The 25,174-nt window shown below is 61.1% G+C and overlaps 1 protein-coding gene across 1 annotated transcript; it reads right to left on the bottom strand.

The window, feature by feature from the left end:
- Window positions 1-1,289: 1,289 nt before the first annotated feature.
- On the bottom strand, window positions 1,290-20,861 carry LOC127566492 (microphthalmia-associated transcription factor-like). Its single transcript, XM_052008924.1, has 10 exons — window positions 20,792-20,861; window positions 17,701-17,817; window positions 9,073-9,307; window positions 6,910-7,134; window positions 5,922-6,017; window positions 5,347-5,461; window positions 4,992-5,048; window positions 4,214-4,289; window positions 2,017-2,164; window positions 1,290-1,890 (listed from the first exon to the last, which is right to left on the bottom strand). Exons 3-10 carry the CDS (start codon window positions 9,259-9,261, stop codon window positions 1,504-1,506), a joined length of 1,293 nt encoding a protein of 430 aa, XP_051864884.1. The 5' UTR covers window positions 9,262-9,307; window positions 17,701-17,817; window positions 20,792-20,861; the 3' UTR covers window positions 1,290-1,503.
- Window positions 20,862-25,174: the final 4,313 nt, after the last annotated feature.

A 25,174-nucleotide genomic window follows, 5' to 3' on the forward strand; every position in this document is an offset into this window, starting at 1 on the left:
AGTGTTGGGCACAGTTCCGGTCGCCCAGCTACAGGGAGGACGTCACTGAGCCGGAGAGGGTGAGGGAAAGATTCACCGGGACGTTCCCGGGACCAGAGGGCTCGAGTTATAAGGAGAGGCCAGACAGGCTGGGACTGTTTTCCCTGGAGCGGAGGAGGCTGAGGGGCGACCTGATGGAGGTTTATAACATCACGAGGGGCGTAGGTAAGGTGGGCGGCCACAGTCTATAGCCCCCCAGGGTCGGGGAGTCTAAAACTAGAAGGCACAGGGTTAAGGTGAGAGGGGAAAGGTTTAAAGGGGCAGGTTTTTCCACACAGAGGGGGGTGGGTGTGTGGAATGAGCTGCCAGAGGAAGCGGGGGGAGGGGGGTGGTGGGTGGGTACAGTTACATTTAAAGGACACCAGGACAGGTCCGTGGATGGGAAAAGCTATAAAACAAGCTGATCACGTTCCCTGGGGAACATCTCCCCTCTGACTGCCCCGTGGATCTGAGATCAGAGGGCGAAGTATATAAAAGTTTATTATACAGATCTCTTAGCTGAATGATCACAATGCTGAAACATTTACATGATGAAAATTCTCTGCTGGTTAAAAGTAAAATTCCGTGTTCTCGCTCTGAGTTCCAGTAAACCCCACCACACTCCCGTCAGTACAACTGCGATCTGGTGGCTCGTTAATTGTCAAACACCCAGGGGGACGGTAGCGCCCCTCTCCTCCCCAAAGTCCCAGCCTGGGTCACCGTTCCACTCACCCGTCCTCTCCCCGTGGACGGGGACAAGCCCAGCGAGATCCGGGATATTCAACTGTGGCAGGCCTCACAAGAGAGCAGGGTGCCACGACAGGAAGCAGGTTGAGGGTGATCTCAATCAAAGGGGTGTACGCACAGGGGGAGGGAGGGGAGGTGGGGGAGGGAGAGGGACAGAGGGAGGTAGGAGAGGGGAGGGGAGACGGGGGCAATGGAGGGAGGGGAGGCAGACAGAGGACAGTGCGGGGTGGAGAGGGATGGTGGGGGGGAAGGGGGCAAGAGGGAGAGTTGGTGGGTGGGGGAGGAGGAGATGGGTTGGCAGAGGGAGATGTGGCGGGGGGGGGGTGGGGGAGGCTGGAGAGGGACAGGAGATCCCAGGAGACAGATTGGGGGGGGGGGGGGGGAGGGGGTAGGGAGGGGGTGATTACACCCCCCAATCACAGCCAGTGGGAATAAAGAGATGGTGGGAGGGGAGGGGGAGAGGAGCATCACCCCGTTCCCCAGGACCCGGAGGGGGGCCCTGCAGGTGGGGACACGGGGGGGGGGGGGGGGGGGGGGGGGGGGGTGGGGGTGGTGAGGGGGACGGGAGCCTGTGGGTGGGATGTGAGTGGGAGGGGAGGGGCAGGACACGGGGAGGGGGTGGTGAGGGGGAGGGGGAGCCTATGGGCGGGACATGAGGGGCGGGACAACGGGGTTGGGGGAGCCTGTGGATGTGGAGGGGGACACGGTTGGTGGGGGGGTGATGCCCGTAGCTTGCCCTCAGGACCCGGGCTCCTCCTCCATACTGAAGCTGCTCCGACGGCTGCTGGTTTTGGACGCTCCCGGCGAGAAAGAGGAGAGGAGGGGGTCGCACGCCCCCACCGGCGACAGCGAGTCCTCCATCAGCACATCCCCCAGGCCCGAGTCCAGCTTCAGGGGGTAGGGCAGCTCGGCCAGCGGCTCCAGGCCGGGCCCCAGCCCCAGGCCCAGGTCCAGGTCCAGGTCGTAGGCGGGCCCGGCCTCTGCCCCGGCCTGCGACCCCCCCGACAGCAGGTAATCGGGACCTGGCACCTCCTGCTTGATGACCTGGGCGGTCAGCTGGGCGGTGCTGAGGCCCGAGGGGGAGGTCAGCGACAGGCCGTGCACCCGGGCCTGGATTTCCAACTCCTGCCAGAGAGAGAGAGGGGGGGGGTGGTGGTCAGTGCCTCCTTACCGAGAGATAGGGCTCTTTCCCGGGCGCAGGGCATGCTGGGTAACGGCGGCGGCCATGGCCCCCCCCCCCCCCCACCTCACCTGGATGCGGAGCAGCAGGGCCCGGTTGGCGTGCTCCAGCTTCCGCTGACGGCTCTCCAGCTCCTTTGAGCGGCTGCTCTCCTTCTGCAGCTTGCGGATGTAGTCCACCGACGCCTTCAGGATGGTGCCTTTGTTCCAGCGCGCCTCCCTGCGGGGGGTGGTGGGGGGGGGGGAAAAGGGAGGCGGCTCAGAGACAGATCCTGCAGGGGGCCTGCGCTCGGACAGGCTACGTCTGATCATCGCCGTTCACCCGCCTCCCTGCCCATGCTGAAAATGTACACACCGAGCCCCTCGGTGACAAATTCCCACAGCGTAAAACACAGAACAACAGCACACCCTTCCATGAACTAACTGAGATGATGGCACCTAACCCCTTCTGCCTGCATACTATCCATCTCCCTCCATTCTCTGCAGAGCCTCTGAAACCCCCTCTATCGTTTCTGCCTGCACCCCCACCCCCGCTTTGTGAGCACCCACCGCTCTCTGTGTAAAAAGGAACTTGCCTGAACATTTCACCTTAAATGCATGCCCTCTAGTATCGGACATTTCGACCCAGGGGGAAAGAAAGATACCGGCTGTCTATCTCTGCCGCTCGTAATTTTATAAATTTCGATCCCCTCCGCCGCTCCAGAGAAAACAACCCAAGTCTGACCGACCTCTCCTTATAGCTCATGCCCTCTAATCCAGGCAGCATCCCGGTGAACCTCTTCTGCACCCTCTCCAAAGCCCCCCCCCCTTCCTGTAATGGGGACGACTAGAACTGAATGCGATACTCCAGATGCGGCCTAACCAGAGTTTTATGAAGCTGCAACGTAACTTCCTGACTCTTGAACTCAGTGCCTCGACTAATAAAGGCCAGCATGCTGTACGCCTTCTTTACCGCCCTGTCGACCTGCGTGGCTACTTTCAGGAACTATGGACTTGGACGCCAAGATCCCTCTGTACATCAGTGCCGTTAAGGGTCCTGTGTACTGCCCCTTTACATTTGATCTCCCTAAGTGCAACACCTCACACTTGCCCGGATTAAACTGCATCTGCCAATTCTCTGCCCAGATCTGCATCTGATCTATATCCCGCTGTATCCTTTGGGAACCTTCTACACAATCCACACCACCACCAGGCTTTGTATCACCTGAGCACTTACTAACCCACCCATCCATGTTTTTATCCAGGTCATTTATATAAATCACCAACAGCAGAGGTCCCAGTACAGATCCCCCGCAGAACACCACTGGTCACAGACCTCCAGCCAGAATAAGTCCCCTTGCCCGCTACCCTCCGTCTTATATGGACAAGCCAGTTCTGAATCCCAACGGCCAATTCACCGTGGATCCCACGTATCTTAGCCTTCCGGGGGAGCCTCCCATGAGGGACCCTGTCAAACGTCTTACTAACATCCATGTCGGCAACATTCACAGCTCTTCATCAATCACCCTCGTCACCTCATCGAAAAGCTCAATCAAGTCAGTCAGGCACTACCCGCCCCGCACAAAACCATGCTGACTGCCCCTACGTGGTTTTCCAAACGCTCATAAATTCTACCCCTAAGGATCCTCTCCAGTAACTTCCCTGACACTGATGCTGTTGTACAAGACATTAGACAGAATTTCAGCGTTTAAAAGACATTTGATCGGTTTAGAGGATTGAGGGCCAAACACGGGCAAATGGCCATCTTAGTCAGCATGGACCAGTTGGGCCGAAGGGCCTGTTTCCGTGCTGGGTGACTTTGTGACTAGTAAAGAGGGTTTGTGTGGAATTACTGCAAAAGCACGTGGTTGACGGTCAACACGGGCTGGACTTCTCCCTGGACGGATATACTGTCCCTGCCTTAGGAGCGTGTGACGGGACGGTGCGGAGGGAGCTTCACCCTGTGCCTGACCCCGGGGGCGTGTGACGGGACGGTGCGGAGGCAGCTTCACCCTGTGCCTGACCCCGGGGGCGTGTGACGGGACGGTGCGGAGGGAGCTTCACCCTGTGCCTGACCCCGGGGGCGTGTGACGGGACGGTGCGGAGGGAGCTTCACCCTGTGCCTGACCCCGGGGGCGTGTGACGGGACGGTGCGGAGGGAGCTTCACCCTGTGCCTGACCCCGGGAGTGTGTGACGGGACGGTGTAGATTCACCATGGGGAACCACGTTAAATTCCCTATAACACACCTCCCACCCCCCACAGCCAGAGTAGTCAGGAAAGGAACTCACGGATCATTGGATTTCGGGATCATTGCTCCCAGCTCCTTGATTCGATCGTTAATATTAAACCTCCGTCTTCTCTCGACTGTGAACGGGGAGGGAGAGAGATTTAGTGCGGCGTGGCGGGGGGTCTCCCTCGGTGACGGGTCTCCGTGATGCCTGAAAACTCAGTGTCTCACCACCCCAAGTCACATGGTCGCAGTCAAGTCCCTGGTGAAATACGGGGGGTGGGGGAGGAGGTGAGGCTGGGCGGGTGGGGGGGTGGGTCAGCCTCCGAGGAGGAAGGGGTATCAGATCCAGTGGGGCTCATCCCGACAGTCCGCCCTCCTTCCAAGCACCAGATGAGCGACCATTCCCCCTTCTGCGGGCTGCTGGCCCCCTCAACTGGGTGGGGGGGGGTGGGGTGGCAAATATTTGGAGGGGGGGGCAACAAATATTTCAGGGGGAGTGGGTAAATCAGAGCATTAGGAGCGCCTCACCTCACTCCAATGAGCAGGGGCCTCGGTTAACCAGGCTGAGATGGCCAGCCCCACCCCGAGGGCACAGCAAGATCCCAGAAAGAGCAAGGGGACTGACGATGGGCCGGTGGGAGTCGGCTGAGGCTTTGGTTGGGGAGTGCGACCTTGCACCACACCCCCCCCCCCCACCACAAGCGCAGACCCCCCGCCTGCCCCTTGGGGCACAGCTCCCAGGGTCCCTCAACACCGAGCTCCCCCCCTCCCCACCCACCCCACCGCTCGCCAAGCCAACCACCACCAACCTCCGCCACCCCCCCCCATGAGCTTACTGAGGTTGTGGTTATCCTTCTTCTGTCTCTCTTTGATGAAAGCTTTCACATCGGCATCTGGGGGGGGGGAGGGGGATGTGAGAGTCAGTTGTGCTCCTTTTTAAGCTTACAGCCTGGGGAAGGCAGGAATCAGGGTGTGAACTCCCTGTGAGGGACTGGGACCACATCGCCGGGAGCGGGCGGAAACGCGAGGCCAGGGGGTGGGCGCGGACACGCGGGTCTGGTGGGGGGGGGGGGGGGGGCGCGCGGACATGCAGGGCCGGGGCCAGGTGTTGGGGTTTGCGGTCACGCGGAGCCGGGGGTGGGGGTTGCGGTCACGCGGGGCCGGGCGCTGACACACGGGGCGGGTCACTACCTGTGCTCTCCTTGGTGTTGGGCAGCTTGGCCGGGCAGGAGTTGCTCACAGTGATGGTGGCGTTGGTCAGGCTCTGGTTGGTGTAAACGTTCAGCAGGTTCCCGGAGACCGGCAGCTGTGGGGGAAGAGGAGGGAAGGGAAGGGGAGGGGAGGGGATCAGAAGGAAGCAGAGAAACCATCACCCAGCCATCTCAGAGACATCCCCGGCCATGCCTGCAAGCGAGGGGCGAAGGCAGGCCAGCGGCTCCTCTCCCTCAGCAGACCCGGCAGGTTGGCGATGACGCTGCTGGATCCTGCAGGAAGCGTTCGGACCGGGCGCGTCGCGGCCTGGTGTGTGGGGGGGGGCGGGGGTGCTGCAGGGAGCGGCGGTACTTGGCCGGTTCCCTCACAGGCACAACTCTCCCCACCGCCAAGGAACGTCTCAGGAAGGCAACGTCCATCATCGTGGGGGACTCCAGCCCACACCACACATTCCCACAGCCCAACAGTACCCCCCCACCCACCCCACCGCCCTCTCGGGAGACACCCCCCCACCCCCCCAAGCCCCCTGGCGCCCCCGGGGAGGGTCGGCTCACCGTGTTGGGCATCTGCAGCTGGCAGTCGAGCAGCCCCAGCCCGTCGTCGTTGTAGCTCGACTCTAGGCTGATGATCTCATCGATGACATCGTCCATCTGCCCATGGGTGGGGGGGTGGGAGAGAGGAAGAATTAAAAACAGAGTTTGGGAAGGTGGGGGGGGGGGGGGGGGGGGCGAGTATCGCTCTGACAGCGGTGCAGCTCAGAGCCTGTACAACGCTCCCAAACCGTGCACTGCCCCCCACCCCACCTCACAACTTCAGAAACCGGACCCTTCCCCACCCCCCGAATATCCGTCCAGCGCCGATTATCCCGCCCCGTTTCCAACCCAACCCCACCCCACCGCCAAGGATGCTGCTTAACCCCCTCCCCCGGACCACTCCCCAGTCACACCGCACCCTCCCCCACTCCCCCCGAATTGTCCAACCGCCCCGTCTACAGATCAAACTCCCGGCACCGCCTCCTCAGACAGAGAGATCCGGCATGGAAACAGGCCCTTTGGCCCATCGAATCCATGCCGGCCCGTCTGTACGAATCCCACACGAATCCTATTTCTCATTCCCGCCGACGTCTCAGTGGGAAAGCGCCGTTCGGCCCATTGGGGTCGTCCAACCCCACCTGGACCCGCCAGCCCCGGGACATCCTCCCCTCTCCCACCGGCCCCGGGACACCCTCCCCTCTCCCGCACGCCCACCAACTGCCCAACACAGTCCCGTTCCATCGGGGGACGGAGCCCTACGCACCACACGCCATCCCTGGATCTGGGAGGCGGCGGTGGTTCCCACCTGCCCAGATTCAGACTCCACAGACCCTACCCAAACCCACCACCACCCTCCACACCCCCACCCCTAACCCACCCCTCCAACCCCCACCCACCCCCCCGCCACCCAACCTGCCCCTCCAACCCCCACCCACCCCCCCGCCACCCAACCTACCCCTCCAACCCCCACCAATCCCCCCCCAACCCCCACCCACCCGGCGTTCCTCACCTCGGTCTCTGGGTTGGACCCGACGTTCAGCAGGACCATGGGGCTGCTGGGGGCGGCCCCCGCGGCGGAGGGGGCCGCCTGCTCCAGGGGTCCCGGCGAGAGGGGGGCGGCCAGCGCCTGGGAGGCGGCCTTGCTCCCCAGGGTGGTGGACAGGTACTGCTTGACCTGCTGCCTCTGTGACTGCTGGATGTGGTACTTGGTGGGGTTCTCCAGGTGGGTCTGCACCTAGGATAGCAGGGGGCAAAGAAGACAGCCAAGGGGTTAGAGCCACAGAATCAGACACGGGCCTTTTGGCCCAACTCGACCATGCTGACCGAGGCTCCCTCCCAGAAATCTTACCTATCCTCTACTTCCTCAGGAGGCTAAAGAAATTCGGCATGTCCCCGACAACCCTCACCGATTTTTACAGGTGCCCCACAGAAAGCGTCCGATCCGGACGCATCACGGCTTGGGACGGCAACTGCTCTGCCCGGGACCACAAGAAACCGCAGAGAGTTGTGGACCCATCACGGAAACCAGCCTCCCCTCCGCGGACCCCGTCTACAGTTCCCGCTGCCTCGGGAAAGCGGCTGGCATAGTCAGGGAACCCCACCCCACCCCGGACACTCTCTCTTCTTCCCCCCTCCCGTCGGGCAGAAGATACAAAAGCCTGACAGCACGTCCCACCAGGCTCAAGGACGGCTCCTGTCCCGCTGTTATAAGACTATTGAATGGTCCCCTAGTACGATTAGATGGACTCTTGGCCTCGCAATCTACCTCGTCGTGGCCCTTGCACCTTACCGTCTGCCTGCACTGCACTTTCTCTGTAACTGGAACACTTTACTCTGCATCCTGTCATTGATTTTGAAACGATCTGTATGGACGGCGCACAAAGCTTTTCCACTGTCACTCAGATCACCAAGGGAGTAGAAGTCTGCAGACACCACACGGGTAAACGGGAGAGTCCTGGAATTATTCACCAGGAAACTGTTGGGCCAACACTGGGCAATACTCTGATTTGTCCCAGCTTCCAGCACTTGGCCCAGAGCCTTCTGAGCCTGGGCGATTCAGATGCTGCTCCAGACTTGGGGATTAGCGTCGGCAGGTATGACAGGCAGCATGGATTCAAGTGGCTGAAGGGCCTGTTCCTGTGCTGTTCTTCACCACGGGGAATATTAAATACCAGAGGGCGTAGGTTTAAGGTGAGAGGGGGGAAAGTTTGGGTGCTGGAGGGGAGGTAGATATGACGGACGGGTTTAGACAAGCAGGGAGTGGAGGGAGGTGGACCACCTGCGGGCCGGTGTACTTTAAACTGGCATCTCAGGAACAGAAGGGTTAATGTACAAGGAGCGTTTGACATCTCTGGACCTGCACTCGACGGGAGTTCCGGAGGATCGTGGTTGGGGGGGGGGGGGGTGGTGGGGGGCAGAGATCTCATTGAAACCTCCCGGACACGGAGAGGCTCGGAGGGAGCGGACGCGGGGAGGGCGTCTCCGCTGGCAGGAGAGAGTCCGGGATCCGAGGGCGTAGCCTCGGAACAAAGGGACGACCCTACCGAATGGGGACGAGGGGGAATTTCCCACCGAGGGCGGCAGAGGCCGAGTCCCTGGGTGTGTTGTAGGCAGAGATAGGTAGGTTCTCGATGGACTGAGGAGGGCAGGATTAAGGGTTACCGGGGGGTTGGGGGGGGTGTGTTAAGAGTTACGCAGGAGGGGGGTGGGGGGGGTTAAGGGTTACGGGGTGAGTGGAGGGGTTAAGGGATGGGGGTGAGGGGGTTAAGGGTTACGGGGAGGGTTGGGGGTTAAGGGTTACAGGGAGGGTGGGGGGGTAGGTTTACAGGGGGTTAAGGGTTACGGGGGTGAGCGAGGGGGTTAAGCGTTACAGGGAGGGTGGGGGGGTTAGGGTTACAGGGGGTTAAGGGTTACGGGGGTGAGTGAGGGGGTTAAGGGTTACAGGGAGGGTGGGGGGTTAGGGTTACAGGGGGTTAAGGGTTACGGGGGTGAGTGAGGGGGTTAAGGGTTATGGGGCGATTTAAGGGTCACGTCGGGGTGGGCGGGGGCGGAAGGAAAAGATCGGCGTTGGCCAAATGGTGCAGCAGACGCGACGGGCCGAAGGGCCTCTCCCCGGGCGAGCCCACCGCCCGGCCGGGCCGGGCCCGAGCTCGCCGTCGCCGCGGCGACCCACCTTGAGGATCTCCATGGGGACCTGGGCCTTGGCGGGCAGGCCCAGGGGCCCGGCCACGGCGATGGCCCGTGACTGGCTGGGCGAGGCCCGCTCCTGCTCCCGCTGCGCGGCTGCCTGCTGCTCCCGGCGCTCCTGCTCCTGCGCCTGCTCCCGCATCAGCTGCTGCCGCAGCAGCACCCGCGACGTCATGGCGGCCGGCGCCTGCCTGGGCCTGTCCGGCTGCGCACAGGGGCCGCTGCAGAGAGAAAGAGAAAGAGAAAGAGAGAGAGAGAGGAGTCAGCCGTCGTGGTGCAGACTTGCCGCTTCCGAGCCAGCGAGGGACGGAGAGTGAATTATGCAGATCTAATAAAGAACTACAGTCCCCAGCAGGCAATGCAGGGGTCACATCGGGGAACAGCAAGTGGCTGTGAAAAGAGAGGGAAAGCAAGCCTGTCGTTTGTTGATAAAAATGTTCAGATGACAGAGTACAGTCTTAATGGTAGGACTCTTGGCAGTGTGGAGGATCGGAGGGATCTTGGGGTCCGAGTCCATCGGACGCTCAAAGCGGCTGCGCAGGTTGACTCTGTGGTTAAGGCGGCGTATGGTGTATCGTCCTTCATCAATCGGGGAATTGAATTTAGGAGCCGAGAGGTACTGTTGCAGCTGTATAGGACCCTGGTTAGACCCCACTTGGAGTACTGTGCTCAGTTCTGGTCGCCTCACTGCAGGAAGGATGTGCAAGCCACGGTAAGGGTGCAGAGGAGATTTACAAGGATGCTGCCTGGGATGCGGAGCATGCCTTAGGAAAGGTTGAGGGAACTCGGCCTTTTCTCCTTGGAGAGACGGAGGATGAGGGGGGACCTGATAGAGGTGTATAAGATGATGAGAGGCATTGATCGGGTAGATAGTCAGAGGCTTTTCACCAGGGCTGAAACGGTGGCCACGAGAGGACACAGGTTTAAGGTGCTGGGGAGTGGGTACAGAGGAGATGTCAGGGGTAAGTTTTTTTTACTCAGAGAGCGGTGAGTGCGGGGAATGGGCTGCCGGCAACGGTGGTGGAGGCGGATACGATAGGGTCTTTTAAGAGACTGTTGGATAGGTACTTGGAGCTGAGTAAAATAGAGGGCTCTGGGTCAGCCTAGTAATTTCTAGGGTAGGGACATGTTCGGCACAGCTTTGTGGGCCGAAGGGCCTGTACCGTGCTGTAGCGTTCGATGTTCTATGTATCTGCGGGGGTCCGGGCCACAACCCCTCCTCCCCAGGTCAGCTTGGGGGAGGGGAGACACAACGATGTCTCTCGGTGCTCGCTTCAGCCCGACCGGTGCATGCCGACCCACCCGCACTGGCGTAGCGGATAGCGTGACGCCGTTACAGCGCTAGCGACCCCGGTTCGATTCCGGCCACTGTCTGTGAGGAGTTTGTACGCCCTCCCCCGTGTGATCGCTGTCCCTCCATTCCCTGCACATGCATGCAGCCATCTCAGAGCCTCAAACCCCTCTATCGTATCTGCCTCCACCCCCACCCCTGGCAGCACGTTCCAGGCACCCACAGGCACGGTAGCGTAGCGGTTAGCATAACGCTATGACAGCGCCAGCGACCCCGGTTCGATTCCCGCCGCTTTCTGTAAGGGGTGTGTCTGTTCTCCCCCCGTGTGTCTGCGTGGGTTTCCTCCGGGTGCTCCGGTTTCCTCCCACATTCCAAAGACGTACGGGTTAGGAAGTTGTGGGCACGCTATGTTGGCGCCGGAAGTGCGGCAACACTTGCGGGCTGCCCCCAGAACACTCCACGCAAAAGATGCATTTCGCTGTGTGTTTCGATGTACATGTGACTAGTAAAGAAATCTTCTCTCTCTCTGTAAATTGAACTTGCCCTCTCTCACCTGAAATGCATGCCCTCGAGTATTAGACATTTCAACCCTGGGGAAATTGATAAACCTCCATCAGGTCTCCCCTCAGCCTCCGCCGCTCTAGAGAAAACAACCCAAGTCTGTCCGACCTCTCCTTATAGCTCATGCTCTCTAATCCAGGCAGCATCCTGGTGAACGTCCCCCGCACCCTTTTCAGAGCCTCCACGTCCTTCCTGTGATGGAGCTAATAGCACGGAAACAGGCCCTTCAGCCCAACTCGTCCATGCTGACCGAGGTGCTGCCCTGAGCCAGTCCCATCTGCCGGAGTGTGGCCCCTATTCCTCTGAACAGTTCCTATCCCCGTATCTGTCCAACTGTCTGTTAAACTCTGTAACTGTCCCCACCTCAACCACTTCCTCTGGCAGCTCGTTCCACACACCCACCCCCCTCTGGGTGAAAAACTTGCCCCTTTAAGTCTTTCCCCTCTCACCTTAAACCTGTGCCCTCTAGTTTCAGACTCCCCGACCCTGGGGGGAAAAGACGGTGACCGCCCACCTAATCTAAGCCCCTCATGATGTTATAAACCTGGATAAGATATTTATTTATTAGTCACATGTACATCGAAACACACAGTGAAATGCATCTTTTTGTGTTACTGAGAGTGTTCTGGGGGGCAGCCCGCAAGTGTCGCCACGCTTCCAGCGCCAACATAGCACGCCCACAACTTCCTAACCCGCACGTTGTTGGAATGTGGGAGGAAACCGGAGCAACCGGAGGAAACCCACGCAGACGCACAGGGGGGAGAACGGACAAACTCCTTACAGGTAGTGGCCGGAATTGAACCCGGGTCGCTGGTGCTGTAATAGCGTTACGCTAACCGCTACGCTGCCGTGCCTGCCCTCAACTCCAGGGATGTTTCAATGAGACCATCCCTCCTTTTACTGAACTCTGGCCAGTACAGGGAAGGTCTGTTCAACCCCTCCTCGGGAAGGGGGACGTAGTGTCCCGGGAATCGGTCTGGGCGCTCCATCGTCCACAAGTGCATCTCCCTTCGGGACCCGCGGGGAGTATCCCAGGACACCGAACAGCACGGCACAGGAACAGGCACTGGCTACCCTGCCGGTGTAAACTTCCCTCCATTCCCTCTCAAACCCCTCGATTGTATCTGCCTCCACCCCTAACCCTGGCAGCACATTCCAGGCACCCGCCGCTCTCTGTGTAAAAGAAAACTTGCCCCACACATCCCCTTTAAACTTTCCCCCTCTCGCCTTAAACCTCTGCTCTCTAGGACCTAACATTCACACCCTGAGGTTGGGGAAAGAGACTCTATGTCCACGCCTCTCACCGGTATAATCCCAACGAAGTGTCTTTACTCTTGCAGCAAACGGCAGCTGACAGGGTGTAGAGCCGGCTGAGCACAGGCACGGCCAGAGCAAGGGTGTGGAGCGCACAGCCCCACGGAAGCACTCCAGCACATTTAAGGGGAAGCTGGTGAGGGAGAGAGGAGGCGAGGAAATGAGAGCACACACAGGGGCGGGTGGACGGCGTTGGGAAACTCCCTCCTCCGGGACGTTTCACTGCTCCAGTGCGATACCTCCTGTGGGGGAAGAGCTGGCGCTTTCAACTGGCCAAGGGTCAGGGCAGGTACGACCCGCAGCACTCGCCGACACCCCGACCCGTCGACGGGGGAACGGCGTGTCAGCGGAAAGGCAGGCGGCGCGCCAGAGGCATGTCGACCGTTGAAGGTCCACACCCGTTTCCCCCCCCCCCCCCCCCACACAGTCAGCTGGTGGCTTCCGCTTCCCCCAGCTAGAGGGAGATTCCCCACAGCACGGCCGTGTCTGGGGGGGCGGGGAGGCTGCCTGCAGCACGGCCGTGTCTGCAGCTCACAGAGCAGAGGTCAGCTCCACACATGGGGGGGGGGGGGGGGTTGGTGAAAAGAGAGGGAGAGACGCAGAGACACACTGAGAGTGAGACAGAGAGAGTGTGTGTGTGTGTGTGTGTGTGTGTGTGTGTGTGTGTGTGTGTGTGTGTGTGTGTGTGTGTTTTGGACTTCAGGAAGGCGAAGTTGGGAGAGCACAAACCGGTGCTCACTGAGGGGTCAGCGGTGGGAAGGGCGAGTAGCTTCAAGTTCCCCGGGCGCCTGAGGATCTATCCCGGGCCCAGCAGGCGGATTGCAACCACGAAGAACACTCGTCAATGGCCCCACTTTCGTAGAGATTTGAGGAGAACCGGCAGGTCGGTGAAGACGCTGACGGATTCTGCAGATGGAGAACGGGAAGCGTTCTCACTGGGGCGCATTGCGGCCTGGTGTGTGGGGGACTCCCTGACGCACGGGAGCGGCGAGGGGCTACAGACTGCAGCGGGAATCCAGCCAGTCCCCTCACAGGTACGCAGCTCTCCCCACTGCCGAGGAGCATCGGCAAGGGGCGATGTCTCAGGAGGGCAACATCCATCATCGGAGGACACCGCACTTGGAGTATTGTGTGCAGTTCTGGTCGCCCCGTTACAGGAAGGGTGTCAAGAGGGTGCAGAAGAGGTTTACCAGGATACTGCCTGGATTAGCGGGTAGGAGATATAACGAGAGGTTGGACAGACTCGGGTTGTTCTCCAGAGAGTGTCAGAGGCTGAGGGGAGAGCTGACGGTGTGCCTGGCAGGGTGCTGAAAATCTGTGCCGACCAACTGGCTGGTGTGCTCGAGGACATCTCCAACCTCTCACTGCTGCAGTCGGAGGTTCCCACCTGCTTCAAAAGGGCAGCAGTCACACCGGTGCCCAAGAAGAGCAGGGTGAGCTGCCTCAATGACTATCCCCCGGTAGCACTCATGTCTACTGTGATGAGGTGCTTCAAGAGGTTGGTCATGGCTGGAATTAACTCCTGCCTGAGCAAGGACCTGCACCCGCTGCAATTTGCCTACCGCCACAATCTCACTGGCTCTGCACTTTAGAGCACCTAAACAGCAAAACATACGTCAGGCTGCTGTTCATTGATTACAGCTCAGCGTTCAACACCATCATCCCCTCAGTACTAATCAACAAGCTTCAAAACCTGGGACTCTGCACCTCCCTCTGCACCTCTCTCACCAACTTTTACAGATGCACCACAGAAAGCATCCTATCTGGATGTATTACGGCTTGGTACAGCAACTGCTCTGCCCAGGACCGCAAGAAACTGCAGAGAGTTGTGGACACAGCCCAGCGCGTCACGGAAACCAGCCTCCCCTCCTTGGACTTTACCTCTCGCTGCCTTGGTAAAGCAGCCGGCATAATCAAAGACCCCACCCACCCGGGTCATTCTCTCTTCTCTCCTCTTCCATCGGGCAGAAGATACAGGAGCCTGAGGGTACGCACCACCAAGCTTAAGGACAGCTTCTACCCCACTGTGATAAGACTATTGAACGGTTCCTTTATACGATGAGATGGACTCTGACCTCACGATCTACCTTGTTGTGACCTTGCACCTTATTGCACTGCACTTTCTCTGTAGCTGTGACACTTTACTCTGTACTGTTATTGTTTTTACCTGTACTACCTCAATGCACTCTGTACTAACCCAATGTAACTGCACTGTGTAATGAATTGGCCTGTACGATCGGTTTGCAAGACAAGTTTTTCACTGGACCTCGGACAAGCGACAATAATAAACCAATATGGTTTCAGGTCGACGCTCTGCATCGGGACCGAGTGGGGAGGGGTGGGGGAAACAAGAGAAGGGGAAAAAGTGGTGAGACGGGGGCCGGGAGGTGATCGGCAGACCCAGGAGGGGGTGGAGGATGACGGGGCAGATGAAGTTTCAGCCGGGGGTGGGTGGGGGGTGGGGGGGAGGGGGTTGGAAGAAGGGGAGGAGCACGGAGACAGGGGCAGGGGAGCGATAGCTGGAGGCGGGCACAGGGTAAAAACGACGGACGCTGCTCCTCCAGCAGATTGTTTGTTGCTCTAGGTTCGTGTCTGCTGTCTCTCTCTCTCTCTCTCGTGTGTCCCAAGGAGCCTGGTCGGCGGGGTTTTTAGGGTTTAAACCAGCCCGACAGGGCAACGGGAACCTCACAGAAACATCGTTCCACCCTCTGGGCCTCACCGTCCCATCGACCTCTCCCGTCGGTGCCTCAGACGGGAAGAAAGACGGTGACTCCCTTCCGCCGCCCTCTGTGGCCGGGGATTCTGCACCCACCCCCCCAACTGCCCTGGGTGCAGGGGCCCCTCCTGATCTCAGTTCTACACCCTCCACATTGTAGTTTACACAGAACGGGCACAGGCCCTTCGGCCCACGATGTGTGTGCTGAGCATGACGTCGAATTAAACGAAATCTCTTCTGCCTGCACCCCTCCATTCCCTGTACATCCACGTGTCTGTCTAACGGCCTCGTAAACCCCTCTATCGTATCTGCCTCCACCCCCACCCCTGGCAGCACATTCCAGGCACCCACCGCTCTCCGTGTAAAAGAACTTGCCCCACACATTTCCTTTGAACTGACCCCCTCCCACCTTAAATGCCCTCTGGTACTAGTCATTTCTACCCTGGGAGAAAAAAGATTGACTGCCCACTCTATCTGTGCCTCTCATAACTTTATGAGACCTCTATCAGGTCTCCCTGCCGCTCCAGAGAAAACAACCCAAGTCTGTCCGACCGCTCCTTGTAGCTCGTGCCCTCTAATCCAGGCAGCGTCCTGGCGAACCTCTCCAAAGACGCCCGCACCCTTCCTGTAACAAGGGCGAGCAGAACCGCGCGCGACACTCCGAGTACGGGCCTGTCCAAAGTTTTATTCGGCGGCAGGTCCTCCGGGAATCGGGACCATCCATCCTAATGGAGGCACAAGAAAACTACAGATGCTGGAACACGGAGTAACGAACAAACCGCTGAGAGAACTCAGTGGGTCGAGCAGTGGCTGTGGAGGTAGAGTCCACATATCCCGCCATCTCCCTCCTCACCTGGATCCACCTAGCGCCCAGTAGTCAATGTGACCACTTTGCACTAAAATGGACTGGGTTTTTTTGTTCTTGTGTTCTTTCTTGTAAAACAAAAGTGTATAAATTTATGCTTAACATGTTTTTCTTGTGAACGTTCTGCCTCTGATATTCTGTGCCTGCGAGGCTGCTGCAAGTAATTTTTTCATTGCACCCGTGCACACATGGACTTGTGCGCCTGACAGTAAACTCGACTTTGAGTCCACGCTGCCGGTCGTGATGCAAAGCTCTGACTCGAAATGTCGACCACCCCTTCCCCTCCGCAGATGCTGCTTGACCCGCTGTGTCTTCAATCGAGCCTGTACAGTCCTGCTGAGATTTTCCCCACTCTCCCATCCACACTCTGGAGAACGTAGGCCTAACCTACCTAACCTCCCCACCCCAATACCGCCAAGGATCAGACCGGGGCACCGCTGCGTTCCTGACACTGGCAAGAACGTCCTCCCTCGGACAGGGAGGCCGACACCGTACGCAGAGCTGCAGACTGGGTCTTCCCCGAGGCCCGCTCTGCATTCAAAATCCTTCTGCGGTAAGAGTCAACATGCTCTCTGCCTTCCTAATGCAGGAAGGGGAGAAGTACAGGCAGGAAGGTGGAGTTAGGGAGGTAGCAAGCAGAATGAATAGCTGCCTTTGTTCCTGCTGCCTATCGAGAGAGGTTAAGGTAGTGTTAAATTAAAGTTACTGTGTCAAAATAGTATGCAGACACGGTAACGTAGGGGCAGGCACAGTAGTGTAGCAGTTAGCATAACGCTATTACAGAGCCAGCGACCCGGGTTCAATTCCGGCCGCTGTCTTGTAAGGAGTTTGTACGTTCTCCGTGTCTGGGTTTCCTCCGGGCGCCCCAGTTTCCTCCCACATTCCAAAGACGTACGGGTTAGGAAGTTGTGGGCGTGCTATGTTAGCGCCAGACACTGGCGGGCTGCCCCCAGAGCACTCTAAACAAAAGATCCATCTGTGTGTTTCGATGTACGCGTGACTAATAAAGAAATCTCATCTTATAAATATGCATAATATTTGTCTTAGGAGGATGAGAGGTGACTTGACAGAGGTGTACAAGAGGCATAGATTGAGTGGGCAGTCAGAGACTTTTTCCCAGGGCGACAACGGCTAACACGAGGGGACATAATTTTAAGGTGACTGGAGGAAGATACAAGGGGAACGTTTTTTTTTACACAGAGAGTGGTGGGTGTGTGGAACGCACTGCCAGTAGAGGTTGTGGGGGCAGATACATTAGGGACATTTAAGAGACTCTTAGAAAGACACATGAATGATAGAGAAATGGGGGGCTATGTGTGGGAGGGAAGGGTCAGATAGATCTTAGAGCAGGATAAAATGTCGGCACAACATTGTGGGCTGAAGGGTCTGTACTGTGCTGTAGTGTTCGATGTTCTAATATCTGCAACAAGGAGGTGGGTGTGTCACACGGCAGAGAAACAGACCTCAGCTCGTCCCATTTGCCTGCAATGTGGCCCATATCCCTCTAAGCCTTCCCTATGCACATACCTGTCCCCAGTGCCTGTTAAACGTTGTAACTGTACCCCCCTCTGCCACTTCCTGGGGGCAGCTGGTTCCACACAGCCACCGCCCTTTGTGTGAAGACGTAGGTGAGGCAGGTACATTAACAACATTTAAAAGACACTTGGACAGGTACATGGTTGAGGGATGGGGGGGTGGGGGGGGTGGCACATGGGACTGGCTTAGATGACCACCTTGGTCAGCACAGACCGGTTGTGAGACTCCGGGACACGGGGCAGAGCGATGGCAGGGGCTAGGTTTCCCGGAGCGATGGGACGGGGGAGGCTTTCCGGAGCTGTGGGAGCTCACCAAGGGGCATTTGACTAACCTGTCAGCGATGGGCTGGCTTTTCAATTCGTAGTAACTTTCCGAACTTTTCGGATAGAGAAGCTCGCCAATGTCGATATCTGCGACAATTCCTGACTCCGGCTGTGCGGAATTCACACTGCGAGAGAGAGTGTGTGGGAAAAATCCGGTTGAGTACAAGAGTCAGGAAACCACGTTACAGCTGTATAAAATTTTGGTGGGGCTGCATTTGGAGTATCGAGTGCCCCGTTACAGGAAGGATGTGGGGACAGTGCAGAAGAGGTTCACCAGGGTGCTGCCTGGATTAGAGAGCACAAGCTGTAAGGAGAGGTCGGACAAACTTGGGTTGTCTTCTCCGGAGCGGCGGGGGCTGAGGGGAGAGCTTTACGGAATTACGAGAAGCGCAGACAGACAGTCGAGAGTCTTCTTCCCAGGGTAGAAATGTCAAGTACTAGAGCACACTTTAAGGTGAGAGGGATAAAGTTTAAAGGAGATGCGTGGGGCAAATTTTTTTATACATGTTGAAGACCCAGCGTGCTGGGTGTCTGGAGTGTGTTCCCAGGGGGTGGTCTTTGAAGCAGGTACGACAGCAGTGTCGAAGAGGTTTTTAAAGACAGACACATGAAGAGGCAGGGAGTGGAGGGACGTGGACCGTGTGCAGGCAGAAAGGGTTTAGTTTAACTTGGCACCGTGTTCAGTACAGACAATGTGGGCCGAAGGGCCTGTTCCTGCACTGGACTGTTCTATATTCCACACGATACAGAGCCTGTGTCTTTTGACGCAGCTTCAGAATATTCTTCGGGTACAGGATATTTAGACTTTGCTTGCAATACAAGTGCAGGGAGGTTGTGGTATAGAAAGCACTGGTCAGACCACAGCTGGAGCACTACGTCCAGGTCCTGATCACCACACTACATGAAGGAGGGGCTGAGCGCGCTGGAGAGGGTGCAGAGGCGATTCCCCCAGGACGGTGCCCGGGATGGGGCATCCAGTTACCAGGAGAGACCGGCGAGGTCTGTTTGACTTCCTTGGAAGCTGAATGGTACATGCTGGAGATTAGGGGGGGAAATTATCAGGTGGGAGAAGATACGTAGTGTGTATAGTAAGCAACTGCTCCCCACGGCAGAGGTGCTTAACACCAGAGGGTGTAGGTGTAAGATTCAGGGGAGAGCCAGGAGGGAATATTCCCCCCCACCCCCCCCCCACCTGAGAGGGGGCGGTGGAATCTGGAACGCTCTGCCTGAGGAGGTGGGGGAGGCTGGGACACCCTCTCTCTCAACACCGAAGACACATCCGGACGGGCACTCGAACGGCTGAGGGAGAGAAGGGAACGGACCCAGCGCCGGGGAGGTGGGGACGGACACGACGGGCTGAAAGGCCTGTTTGGCACAGCACAGGAACAGGCCCTTTGGCCCACGAGGTCTGTGCCGAACAAGATGCCCAATTAAATTTAAATTATAAATTTTATTTACAGCGCGGTAACAGGCCCTTCCGGCCCTATGAGTCCACGCCACCCATTTTAAACCCAAATGAAACCAGAGCACCCGGAGGAAACCCACGCAGACACGGGTGAACGTACAAACTCCTTACAGACAGCGACGGGAATCGAAAACCCGATCGCTGGCGCTGTAATAGCGTCACGCCAACCGCTACACTACCATGGCGCCTAAATCCCTTCTGCCTGCACGTGATCCACCTCCCCGCCATCCCCTGCATGCTCAATCTAACAGCCTCCTAAACCCCTCCATCGTATCAGCCTCCACCCCCACCCCAGGCAGCACATTCCAGGGCACCCCACCGCTCTCTGTGTAAAAAAAATTATCCTGCACATCTCCTTTGAACTCTTACCCCCTCACCTTAAATGCATGCCCTCTAGTTTCAATCCTGGGGGAAAAGATACAGGCTGTCTAGTCTCTCTGTGCCTCTCATCGTGTTATAAACCTCCATCAGGTCTCCTCCCAGCCTCCGCCGCTCCAGGGAGAACAACCCAAGTTTGTCCGACCTCTCCTTGTAGCTCATGCTCTCTAATCCAGGCAGCATCCTGGCGAACCTCTCCTGCACCCTCCCTGTAACGGGGGTGACCGGAACTGCACGCAGTGCTCCAAGTGCGGCCTGGACCCGAGACAGACACAAGAGACACACACAGCATTGGCAGAGGGACCCTGCACCGGCATTCAGACAACTGACGGGACGGCTCCTGGCAGGGAGGTCGCTTCACTTCACAGCCGAGGGGCGCGGACAAACATGGAGGGAAGTGGGAGAGTGACCCCGGGGCCCTCTGCTGGGACATCCCCCTCCTCTCTGCCAGAGATCCCTCCTGCACCCCGCCGAGACAACCTCCGCCCCGCCCCCTCCCCTTCCCGCACCTCCAAGATTTTGCCTCCCCCTGCAACCCCCATCCCCCTCCGTTAACACCCTATCCCCTTCACCCACTCACACTCGCCCCCTTCCCTCCCACCGGCCACCCCTCCCCCTTGCTCACACCCTCCCCTCAACCTACCGTCAAAACCCCCCTCCGTCAAACAACCCACCCGCTCTCCACCCACCCCTTCCCCTCCCCCACCTCACCCCTCCGTGGACGCCCTACACCCCCTCACACTCGCCCTCTTCCCTCCCGCCCCCCCCTCAAACCTACCCTCCCCTTCCCCACCCTACTGGCAAAACCCCCTGCCCTCCCACCAAACACCCCATCCTCCCACCCCTCCCCTCAAACTCCTCCAATCCCCACTCTACACCTCAGCCCTCCTTCCCCCAACCCCCCCCCACGCACCCCATCACTAATCTAACCTCCTCCCCACCCCCTGACCCCCTCCCCTCAAAACACCCACCCACCCCCCCTCCCCTCAAACCCCTCCATTTCCCCACTCTACCCCTCAGCCCTCCTTCCCCCAATCCCCCCTCCCACGCACCCCGTCACTAATCTAACCTCCTCCCCACACCCTCTGACCCCCTCCCCTCTCCTCCCCACCCACTTCCCCCCCCATGTCGCTGATCCTCCACACCTCCTCTCCCCCTCATCCCCTTCCTCTCCCCCCACCTTCCTCCCCTCATCACCCTCCTCCTCGCCACCCCCCCCACCCTCATTCCCCCTCCTTCATTCCCCCCTCCCTCACCTCAGCAGGTTGATCAGCTCCGAGCTACAGTCCACGATCACGAACACGTTCTCGGGTTGGAGGCGGGCTCGGCTGCCTCCGGGCCCGTCATCCGACATCTCCGCGGAGGGGCCGCAGTAGGGAGGGAGAGAGGGGGTGAGGAGTGGGGTGAGGGTGGAGGGAGGGCGGGAGGGAGGGGGTGAGGGGTGGAGGGACGGAGGCGGTGGATGGAGGGCGGTAGTGAGGGACGGAGGGTGGAGGGAGGGACGGAGGGTGTGAGGGAGGGCGGTAGTGAGTGGCCCGAGGGGTGGGGTGAGGTGGAGGGAGGGCGGTAGGGAGGGTGTGAGGGGTGGAGGGTGTGAGGGGTGGAGGGAGGGCGGTAGTGAGGGGTGGAGGGTGGAGGGAGGGCGGCAGTGAGGGTGGAGGGTGTGAGGGACGGAGGGTGTGAGGGGTGGAGGGTGGAGGGAGGGCGGGGTAGTGAGGGTGGAGGGTGTGAGGGGTGGAGGGTGGAGGGAGGGCGGCCAGTGAGGGGTGGAGGGTGGAGGGAGGGCGGTAGTGAGGGGTGGAGGGTGGAGGGTGTGAGGGGGGGAGGGTGGAGGGTGTGAGGGGTGGAGGGTGGAGGGAGGGCGGCAGTGAGGGGTGGAGGGTGGAGGGAGGGCGGCAGTGAGGGGGGGAGGGTGGAGGGAGGGCGGCAGTGAGGGGTGGAGGGTGGAGGGAGGGCGGGAGTGAGGGGTGGAGGGTGTGAGGGAGGGAGGGTGGAGGGAGGGCGGTAGTGAGGGGTGGAGGGTGGAGGGAGGGCGGTAGTGAGGGGTGGAGGGTGTGAGGGACGGAGGGTGGAGGGAGGGCGGTAGTGAGGGGTGGAGGGTGGAGGGAGGGCGGTAGTGAGGGGTGGAGGGTGGAGGGAGGGCGGGAGTGAGGGGTGGAGGGTGGAGGGAGGGCGGTAGTGAGGGGTGGAGGGTGGAGGGAGGCGGTAGTGAGGGGTGGAGGGTGGAGGGAGGGCGGTAGTGAGGGGTGGAGGGTGGAGGGAGGGCGGTAGTGAGGGGTGGAGGGTGGTGAGGGGTGGAGGGTGGAGGGAGGGCGGTAGTGAGGGGTGGAGGGTGTGAGGGACGGCGGGTGGAGGGAGGGCGGTTAGTGAGGGGTGGAGGGTTTGTGAGGGACGGAGGGTGGAGGGAGGGCGGTAGTGAGGGGCCGAGGGGCCCGGCTGTCAGTGCGGGTCCCGCCCGCCGCGCCGCTCGGCCCGGCCGCCCGGTCTCGGGAACCTGGCGCGGCGCCGAGCGGGTGGAGGGTGGAGGGCGGACGGAGGTCCGGGAGGGTCCCGGGGTACCGGTGGGTCCGGGGGTCCGGGGTGTCCGGGGGTCCGGGGGTCCGAGGCCCGGCAGCGACTCCCCGCCGACCCGCAGCTGCCGACTGCCCGGGGCCGGAAAAACAAGTGAGTGAGTGAGTCAGCCAGGGTCCGGGGCGGGGGGCGGCGGAGGCGGGGATCTCCGTCCGCCAATCAGCGCCCGGCCTGCGCTGACCGACGGGACACCCAACCAATGGGAAAGGGACTGAAGGGGAAATGACAGGCGTCTCTAACCAATGGGAAAGGGACTGAAGGGGAAATGAAGACGTCCCAACCAATGGGAAAGCGACTGAAGGGGAAATGACAGACGGCTTGTTGTCACCGATCGCGCTGCTGATTGGGCGGTGGGAGGAGGGGGCGGTGCTGCTACCGGCCGGTGGGGGAGGGGGGACCCGTCTGCGAAAACAACCCGACCCCCCCCCCGACCCCCACCACAAACCAGCCTCACCCCCCCGGGACACCCCCCCGGGTCTCACCCCCCCCGGACACCCCCCCGGGTCTCACCCCCCCCGGGACACCCCCCCCGGGTCTCACCCCCGCCCGGGACACCCCGGGACACCCCCGGGTCTCACCCCCCCCGGGTCTCACCCCCCCCGGGACACCCCCCCGGGTCTCACCCCCCCCCGGGACACCCCCCCGGGTCCCCCCCCCCGGGACCCCCCCCCCCCCCCCCCCCCCCCCCCCCCGGGTCTCACCCCCCCCCCCCCCCCCCCGGGTCTCACCCCCCCCCGGGTCTCACCCCCCCCCGGGACACCCCCCCCGGGTCTCACCCCCCCCGGGACACCCCCCCGGGTCTCACCCCGCCCCCCCCAGGGACATCCCCTCGGGGCCCTACCCCCTCCCCCGGGGACACCCCACCCCGGTCTCACCACCCTCCCCCCACCCAGGGCACCCCTGCCCAGGACACCACCCGGGCCTCACCCCCCCCGGGGACACCCCCCCCGGGCCTCACCCCCCCAGGGCCTCATCCCCCCCCAGGGACATCCCCCCCCGGGCACCCCCCCCGGGTCTCACCCCCACGGGCCTCATCCCCCCCCCCATGGACATCCTCCCGGGGCCCTACGCCCCTGAGACCACCCCCCCCCCCCGGGGCCCTCACCTCCCCCGACCCGGGGCACCCCCCCCCCCAGGACACCCCCCGGGCCTCACCCCCCCCCCCCCCAGGTCACCCCCCGCGAGGCCTCATTCCCCCCCCCCCGAGATCCCCCCAGGGCCCTACCCCCCGGGACATCCCCCACCGGACCCTCACCCCCCCCGCGTGACACAACCCCCCCGGGGCTTCACCTCCCCCGACCCGGGGCACCCCCCCCCAGGACACCCCCCCGGGCCTCACCCCCCCCCCAGGTCACCCCTGCAAGGCCTCATTCCCCCCCCCGAGACATCCCCCCAGGGCCCTACCCCCCGGGACATCCCCCACTGGACCTCACCCCCCCCAGGACACCCCCCCCCCCCGGGGCCTCATCCTCCCCCAGGGATATCCCCCCTGGGCCCTACCCCCCCCCCGGGACACCCCCCCCCAAGCATCACCGGCCCCCAGGACACCCCCCCCAGCCTCAACCCCCCGGGCCTCACCCCCCTTACCCCAGGGCTTACCCCCCTCCCCACCGGACCAGACCACCTCCTCCGGGCCCTTACTTCCCTTCCCAGCCTTACCTGCCCAGCCTCACCCCCCTCCCCCACCACCGGGGCATTACCCCCTCCCGGTCCAGACACCCCCCCCCCCGGGCCTTACCCCCTTCCAGCCCCACCCCCCCGGGGTATTAGCCCCCAAGGACCGTCCCCCCTCCCAACCGGGCCTTACCCCACCCCCCCCCAGGTACACCCCTCCCCTGGCCTCACCCCCCCACACCCCCCCCCGCCTCACTGCCCCCGGGCCGTTAGTCCCTCCGGCCTCAACCCGTGGACTTCCCCAGACCAGAACGGATCCCCTCCCCCCGGACCACACCCCCACTGAGCCCTACCCCCTCCCCCCGGCCTTACACCAGCCCGGGCCTTACCCCACCCTGGCGTTACCCCCGCCCCCCTGGCCTTACCCCTCCCGGTCCCCACCCCCCTGGGCTTTACCACCCCTGCCTCACCCCCTCCCCCCGCCCCCCCGGGCCTTACCCTTCCCGGCCTCACCACCCCAGGCCTTAACCTCCATGACCCAGGGTGGCTGTGGGAGGGCAGTGAAGGGGCAGGAAGGCGGAGGGGAGTTGTTGGGGAGGGGGATAGTCTGGCGAGGGGGCAGGGGGAGAGCCTGGGGAGATTGTTGGTGAGGGGTACTATGGGGAGGGGGACTGTGGAGAGCCCGGGGAGGTGAGGGGAGGGGGCGAGGGAGGTAGGCGAAAGGGGGTGGGGTTGAGGGTATGGGTGGGGAGGGGTTGGTATGGGGGGGTTGAGGGTCTGGGAGGGGGAGGGGAGAGGTTGGGAGGGAAGGGGAGGGGTTGGGAGGGGGTCAGGGAATAGGAGTGGGGTGGGGGAGGGCAGAATATCAGAAGTTTGCAGCATTTTCTGCTTTTAGTTCAATTTTTAACATTTGATTTGTACGGGGACAACCCACGAGTTTTGTCATGGGTGGGGGTGGGGGTCGGGGGGGGCGCAGAGGATGGGGGTGGGGGTCGGGGGGGGCGCAGAGGATGGGGGTGGGGGTCGGGGGGGCGCAGAGGATGGGGGTGGGGTGGATCAATCGGAGAGAACATCTGCGGCTGGGTGAGACCAGTGTGGAGACACCGGTCACCGCAGAGGCTTGAATCTGGGCCAACCCAAGCCGGGGAGCTCAGCGGGTCGGGCAGCGTCTGCCGTCGGGGTGGGTGGGGGGGAGGTGGGCAGTCGGCGTCGCAGGTCGAGACCCTTCACCCTGTCCGTTTCCCTCCACAGACGGCTGCCTGACCCGCGGCGGGTGTGGGTGGGGGGGGGGGGTGGGGGCTGCGGGACGGCGGGAAGGGAATGTGCGTCGCAAGGTGCAGGGCAGGGTGTAGTCAGGGAAAGGGGAACTGAAGCAGTATCACGGATGTGACTCACAGCAGCACCGTCGGGTTCTGACGCGCAGTCCTGGCGCTACGCCTCGCTGTAACGGTGCA

This window comes from Pristis pectinata, chromosome 42 (assembly GCF_009764475.1).
Source record: "Pristis pectinata isolate sPriPec2 chromosome 42, sPriPec2.1.pri, whole genome shotgun sequence".
Lineage (NCBI taxonomy): Eukaryota > Metazoa > Chordata > Chondrichthyes > Rhinopristiformes > Pristidae > Pristis > Pristis pectinata.